Source organism: Trachurus trachurus (assembly GCF_905171665.1).
Source record: "Trachurus trachurus genome assembly, contig: scaffold_247_arrow_ctg1, whole genome shotgun sequence".
In the NCBI taxonomy this organism is placed as follows: Eukaryota; Metazoa; Chordata; class Actinopteri; order Carangiformes; family Carangidae; genus Trachurus; species Trachurus trachurus.
The window spans coordinates 20,651-28,580 of NW_028155152.1; the positions used below are offsets into that span (position 1 = coordinate 20,651).

Below are 7,930 nucleotides of genomic sequence, written 5' to 3' on the forward strand. Positions count from 1 at the left end.
CGGACGGGCGTGAGGAACATCTCTGTTACAAGTGTAAGTAATTTTTCCGTTTAACGTTTGATTCCGAAGTTGAAAATAGTTTGTTAATATGCAATACTATTTAAAAAGTTACTGGGGGGCATGACGGGGTTACGCATTAAGCCATTACGGCATCAATCATGAGTAGGACCGAGCTCAGTACTACAGGTAATGCTATTTTTCCAGGTTAAGCTAGCGTAAAAATGGACTACAGCCTATTTTAATTAATAAGTAACGTTAGCGAAATTACACAAGTGTCAGATAAGCACGGGAGAAGATCGTTAATTTGTTTTAATCTCCCAGGGACCGACGACGATGTGGCAGCCCTCATCCGGCTGAGGAAAGCGAACGACCGGCTGTTCTCGGGGAAACGCTTCGCCTCCGCAGCCGGTTGGGAGTGAGTAAACGTAACGGCTTCGTCCGAAATCATCATGAGTCATCATTGTGTCATATTCTTGTTAAGTTGTAACGTTATCTTATTAAGATGAAAACTGAACACAACTGTAAAATGACACAGACTTTTGACGAAATTACTGTTTAAATTACTCATGGTTAAATTACTTATCAGCATTTGACACTGACAGCATTAATGATAGGTTAATTGTTGTTGTTTTTCATCCTGTACTTGTTATTGCATTTTGTAGAGCTGTTCTGAAAGAAATGGGGCTGACTGGGGTGGTGACTCCTGCCCGGGCAGCCAAGAAGTGGGAAAACCTTAAAAAGACCTACAAGGTTAGGATGCATCATAATTAACTACAGCTCTATTTTGTGAAAGCATAGACCAGGCATGTCCAAACTATTCCACAAAGGGCCAAGTGGCTGCAGGTTTTTGTTCCAACCACCCAAGAGCACACACTTTTACTGATCAGCTGTCTGAAGACTGAGATCAGCTGATTAAATGAATCAGGTCTGGTGCGCTGCTGCTTGGTTGGAAAGAAAATCTGCAGCCACTCGGTCCTCTGTGGAATAGATTGGACATGCCCGACATAGATGAAAGTACAGTGACTTTTACTTTTGTATATTTTCTTTGCTGTGTTTAGCATTATAAACGAACACTACATTAATTGCATACATCAAATGTGTGTATATTGCAATGTGTGCAGGAGCTGAGGAAGCCACCAACAGGGAGTGGCACTGAATCAGGGGAGGCCACTGCCGGGAACTGGAAGTGGTTCTCCCTGATGGATGAGGCAATAGGCGGGAGGCCTTCTATTCAGCCTCCTTGCCTCATTGCCTCAGCCTGGGGGGAGAACCCTCTAGTCCCGGCATCAGCCTCCCCTGATTCAGTGCCACCAGAGCAGGAAAGTCAGGGTGTGGACCAGGAGTCTGAGCCAGAGTCTGAGCCAGCTCCTCCAAAGCGTCAGCGGCGGGAGGACCCGGTGGTAGAGCTGATGGAGAGGCAGGAGAAGAGGGCAGAGGAAAGGGAGAAAAGGGAGGAGGCCAGGGAGGAGAGACTTTTGAGCCTCCTCGAAAGAATTGTAGAGAAAATGTGAACGTAATAAATAACAAAAAAGTATGCCCCACTTTGTTATCAATTGAAATACAGGTCTTTATCACACACAGGTGAACACCGACAAGAAATACTATACTACTACTACTACTATGAACATTTCATTATACTCGTTTAAACAGTGAGCATATAAAACACATTAAAGGCTACGTTCTATCACTATCTACTATACTATCTATAACTATGAGCTACTGAAACTATTTACATTAATTGCAACTTGAGAAGATAAGAGGACAGGTGAAGAGAAGAGAATTAAATTTGTGAGAGAGAGAGAGAGAATAAATGATCTAAGATTAAATTATTAACATTTTTGATTTGATTTTTGTCTCTTCAATAATCATGATCCTGCAGAGCTGGAGGATTGATATTCGGCGCAGAAACTGCAGCAGCCATGCGACTGCGGAGTCGCTCCCCACACTGCAGCTCTGGGTGAAGCTCAGCACCTCCAGCATCTGGCTCAGGTTGTTCCTCCACTGGCTCAACAATGTCACCATCCCTGAGGCACAGGTTGTGCAAGATTGCACAGCAGGCGATGACCTTGACGGCAAAAGCTGGGTGCACTTCCAGGGCCTTAAAAAAAATAGATCGCCACCTGGTCTTCATGATGCCGAAGGCTCGTTCAATGACTGAACGGGCCTTGGCATGGTGTCGGTTGAATCTGGCCTCTACTGCATTCCTCACAGGCTCCCTGTAGGGTGTGATGAGTGTGATGGGCTGTGACAAGCAGGGGTATCCCCCATCCCCCAGAATGCAGTAGCCTTCAGGTGGGTACAGGCTGTTTACAAAGAGGGGGCTATTTTTTAGAACGCGAGAATCGTGGACCGAACCAGGGTAACCCACAAAAATGTCCAAAAATTGACACTGGTGGTCACACACTGCCTGGAGTTGAATAGAGTAAAAAAGCTTCCTGTTAAAGTAGCATTGGGCGTCTGCACTTTTGGGCTTAATTCGAATGTGGCAGCCGTCAATGCTGCCTACCACCTTGGCTAATGCAGCAGATCCTGCCAGACGCTCAAAGCCGGCACCGATGTTGCGAAGCTCATCGTGGGGAGGAAAGGAGATGATTTTGTTTTTGAGCCTGATAACTTTATCAGTTACTCGGTGGATAATGTCATAAACTGTGGAGCGTGGTATGTCGAATGCCCTGGAAACGACGCGGTAAGAGGTTGCACTTGCCAACCAGAAAACAAACACCAGAACCTCAAGGTCATGACCCCAGCCGTGGTCGATGGGGGAGCGGAGGATGTTGATCAGGTTGGTAAGTGTGGGTCTTGAGAGGCGAAAGTCTGGCCGCAGCTCACTTTGGCCGTCAAAGTAGAGGGTCAGCACTGGAACATGGCGGTTCAATACACAGTATTGTGATCTTTGACCATGCTGTAAATAAAGATGAGAACAATGTAGATAATAAATGTAGATGTATGTAAATAATAAATGTAAATGTATGTATATAATACATGTAAATGTATGTAAATAAATAAATTTAGGTGTATGTATATAATAGATAAATAAATGTAGATGTACTGTATGTGTTAATAATAAATAGTAATAACAAAAATGATAACAGTGTAATGAAATGTGTGACTGGTAGTGTGACAGCCATGGAGGAAAGCTATGTGATGTGTTTCAAAGGAGGTTAAATCGAAAGCAACTGGACTTAGTTATTTGTCTAGGAAATTCCTTCCTAGACAAATAACTAAGTCAGGTTGCTTTCGATTTAACCTCCTTTTAAATACTATGACCTGGACAAATGAGAATATGCACCGGCCTATGTGATGTGAAAACAAAATTATGTAATGTTTAAGTTTCTCCAGGAGAGGGTGTAGTTGTACAGATCTGTATCTAGAATTGGCAGGTCATCTGGCATACCGGTACGTACAATTAGACGACGTCTTCTGAGCCGAGCAAGAGCGAAACGCCTCAGTCTTCTCTGCCGCCTGGCAAGTCTGTTGCTCCTCCTTATCAACAGTAGTTGAATAATTGTTATGATGAACAACGCGAAATTCACGGTGGCTGGCATTTTTTTCTGTTTGAGATGAACGGCAGTTTGTTTTCCTTTGTGTGCGCGAGACGAATTCGTGAGTTGCGGCGGGAAAAAGTTATTAATAAAAACAATACAATGCAGAGACCATGGCGGAGACCCGTTTATTTACATAGGATACATCAACAAGACAGATCAAGGTGCTCGTAATGTAAAGATGTAAGCTTTTGGTGACAACACATATCAAATACAAGGCAGATTTATTAGTTAAGGCAGATTTATTAGTTAAAAGGGACAGACAACATAACTCCTCCACTTGATGTTGTGTTTACATCACGTTTTATTTGTGCGACAGCTGTGACGTAATTAACGGCGCCGAGCAACGAGCGGAGTAGTGTCCGAGCGTGTCCGAGACGTTCCGCCGTTGAGTCCACTATATAGTCCACTATATTGAATTCACTATATAGTGAGTAGGGAGTAGTGAATGAGTGAGTGATTTCGGACACAACCTTGGTCAAAAAAAGACGACAGGCGCGTACCTGTCGTCTTTTTAAAATCGCCTGTTTGGTTTTTGGTCATTTTCTCCAAAACCACCGGCCCGATTTCAACCAAACCTTCTGCGTTGGACTCCCCTCGGACCCCCAGATGATATATCCGAGTTTGGAGAAATTTTAATTTTTGGTATAAAAAAAAAAAAAATTTGGTCAAAAAAAGACGACAGGCGCGTACCTGTCGTCTTTTTAAAATCGCCTGTTTGGTTTTTGGTCATTTTCTCCAAAACCACCGGCCCGATTTCAACCAAACCTTCTGCGTTGGACTCCCCTCGGACCCCCAGATGATATATCCGAGTTTGGAGAAATTTTAATTTTTGGTCAAAAAAAAAAAAAAATTTGGTCAAAAAAAGACAGGCGCGTACCTGTCGTCTTTTTAAAATCGCCTGTTTGGTTTTTGGTCATTTTCTCCAAAACCACCGGCCCGATTTCAACCAAACCTTCTGCGTTGGACTCCCCTCGGACCCCCAGATGATATATCCGAGTTTGGAGAAATTTGGAGAAATTTAAATTTTTGGTCAAAAAAAAAAAAAATTTGGTCAAAAAAAGACGACAGGCACGTACCTGTCGTCTTTTTAAAATCGCCTGTTTGGTTTTTGGTCATTTTCTCCAAAACCACCGGCCCGATTTCAACCAAACCTTCTGCGTTGGACTCCCCTCGGACCCCCAGATGATATATCCGAGTTTGGAGAAATTTTAATTTTTGGTAAAAAAAAAAAAAAAAATTGGTCAAAAAAAGACTACAGGCGCGTACCTGTCGTCTTTTTAAAATCGCCTGTTTGGTTTTTGGTCATTTTCTCCAAAACCACCGGCCCGATTTCAACCAAACCTTCTGCGTTGGACTCCCCTCGGACCCCCAGATGATATATCAGAGTTTGGAAAAAATTAAATTTTTGGTCAAAAAAAAAAAAAAAAATTTGGTCAAAAAAAGACGACAGGCGCGTACCTGTCGTCTTTTTAAAATCGCCTGTTTGGTTTTTGGTCATTTTCTCCAAAACCACCGGCCCGATTTCAACCAAACCTTCTGCGTTGGACTCCCCTCGGACCCCCAGATGATATATCCGAGTTTGGAGAAATTTGGAGAAATTTTAATTTTTGGTCAAAAAAAAAAAAAAAATTGGTCAAAAAAAGACAGGCGCGTACCTGTCGTCTTTTTAAAATCGCCTGTTTGGTTTTTGGTCATTTTCTCCAAAACCACCGGCCCGATTTCAACCAAACCTTCTGCGTTGGACTCCCCTCGGACCCCCAGATGATATATCCGAGTTTGGAAAAAATTAAATTTTTGGTCAAAAAAAAAAAAAAATTTGGTCAAAAAAAGACGACAGGCGCGTACCTGTCGTCTTTTTAAAATCGCCTGTTTGGTTTTTGGTCATTTTCTCCAAAACCACCGGCCCGATTTCAACCAAACCTTCTGCGTTGGACTCCCCTCGGACCCCCAGATGATATATCCGAGTTTGGAGAAATTTGGAGAAATTTAAATTTTTGGTCAAAAAAAAAAAAAATTTGGTCAAAAAAAGACGACAGGCACGTACCTGTCGTCTTTTTAAAATCGCCTGTTTGGTTTTTGGTCATTTTCTCCAAAACCACCGGCCCGATTTCAACCAAACCTTCTGCGTTGGACTCCCCTCGGACCCCCAGATGATATATCCGAGTTTGGAGAAATTTTAATTTTTGGTATAAAAAAAAAAAAAAATTGGTCAAAAAAAGACTACAGGCGCGTACCTGTCGTCTTTTTAAAATCGCCTGTTTGGTTTTTGGTCATTTTCTCCAAAACCACCGGCCCGATTTCAACCAAACCTTCTGCGTTGGACTCCCCTCGGACCCCCAGATGATATATCAGAGTTTGGAAAAAATTAAATTTTTGGTCAAAAAAAAAAAAAAAAATTTGGTCAAAAAAAGACGACAGGCGCGTACCTGTCGTCTTTTTAAAATCGCCTGTTTGGTTTTTGGTCATTTTCTCCAAAACCACCGGCCCGATTTCAACCAAACCTTCTGCGTTGGACTCCCCTCGGACCCCCAGATGATATATCCGAGTTTGGAGAAATTTGGAGAAATTTTAATTTTTGGTCAAAAAAAAAAAAAAAATTGGTCAAAAAAAGACGACAGGCGCGTACCTGTCGTCTTTTTAAAATCGCCTGTTTGGTTTTTGGTCATTTTCTCCAAAACCACCGGCCCGATTTCAACCAAACCTTCTGCGTTGGACTCCCCTCGGACCCCCAGATGATATATCCGAGTTTGGAGAAATTTTAATTTTTGGTATAAAAAAAAAAAAAATTTGGTCAAAAAAAGACGACAGGCGCGTACCTGTCGTCTTTTTAAAATCGCCTGTTTGGTTTTTGGTCATTTTCTCCAAAACCACCGGCCCGATTTCAACCAAACCTTCTGCGTTGGACTCCCCTCGGACCCCCAGATGATATATCCGAGTTTGGAAAAAATTAAATTTTTGGTCAAAAAAAAAAAAAAATTTGGTCAAAAAAAGACGACAGGCGCGTACCTGTCGTCTTTTTAAAATCGCCTGTTTGGTTTTTGGTCATTTTCTCTAAAACCACCGGCCCGATTTCAACCAAACCTTCTGCGTTGGACTCCCCTCGGACCCCCAGATGATATATCCGAGTTTGGAGAAATTTTAATTTTTGGTATAAAAAAAAAAAATTTGGTCAAAAAAAGACGACAGGCGCGTACCTGTCGTCTTTTTAAAATCGCCTGTTTGGTTTTTGGTCATTTTCTCCAAAACCACCGGCCCGATTTCAACCAAACCTTCTGCGTTGGACTCCCCTCGGACCCCCAGATGATATATCCGAGTTTGGAGAAATTTGGAGAAATTTTAATTTTTGGTCAAAAAAAAAAAAAATTTGGTCAAAAAAAGACGACAGGCCCGTACCTGTCGTCTTTTTAAAATCGCCTGTTTGGTTTTTGGTCATTTTCTCCAAAACCACCGGCCCGATTTCAACCAAACCTTCTGCGTTGGACTCCCCTCGGACCCCCAGATGATATATCCGAGTTTGGAGAAATTTTAATTTTTGGTATAAAAAAAAAAAAAAATGGGTCAAAAAAAGACTACAGGCGCGTACCTGTCGTCTTTTTAAAATCGCCTGTTTGGTTTTTGGTCATTTTCTCCAAAACCACCGGCCCGATTTCAACCAAACCTTCTGCGTTGGACTCCCCTCGGACCCCCAGATGATATATCAGAGTTTGGAAAAAATTAAATTTTTGGTCAAAAAAAAAAAAAAAAATTTGGTCAAAAAAAGACGACAGGCGCGTACCTGTCGTCTATTTAAAATCGCCTGTTTGGTTTTTGGTCATTTTCTCCAAAACCACCGGCCCGATTTCAACCAAACCTTCTGCGTTGGACTCCCCTCGGACCCCCAGATGATATATCCGAGTTTGGAGAAATTTGGAGAAATTTTAATTTTTGGTCAAAAAAAAAAAAAAAATTGGTCAAAAAAAGACGACAGGCGCGTACCTGTCGTCTTTTTAAAATCGCCTGTTTGGTTTTTGGTCATTTTCTCCAAAACCACCGGCCCGATTTCAACCAAACCTTCTGCGTTGGACTCCCCTCGGACCCCCAGATGATATATCCGAGTTTGGAGAAATTTTAATTTTTGGTATAAAAAAAAAAAAAATTTGGTCAAAAAAAGACGACAGGCGCGTACCTGTCGTCTTTTTAAAATCGCCTGTTTGGTTTTTGGTCATTTTCTCCAAAACCACCGGCCCGATTTCAACCAAACCTTCTGCGTTGGACTCCCCTCGGACCCCCAGATGATATATCCGAGTTTGGAGAAATTTTAATTTTTGGTCAAAAAAAAAAAAAAAATTGGTCAAAAAAAGACGACAGGCGCGTACCTGTCGTCTTTTTAAAATCGCCTGTTTGGT

The 7,930-nt window shown here is 42.1% G+C and overlaps 1 protein-coding gene across 1 annotated transcript; it reads right to left on the reverse strand.

The window, feature by feature from the left end:
• Positions 1-1,858: 1,858 nt before the first annotated feature.
• Positions 1,859-2,856, reverse strand: LOC311008010 (putative nuclease HARBI1; the record flags this gene model as incomplete). The annotated part of the gene is made up of 1 exon (XM_084001441.1): positions 1,859-2,856. A coding segment is annotated over one exon (998 nt), but the record flags the coding sequence as incomplete, so codon positions are not given.
• Positions 2,857-7,930: the final 5,074 nt, after the last annotated feature.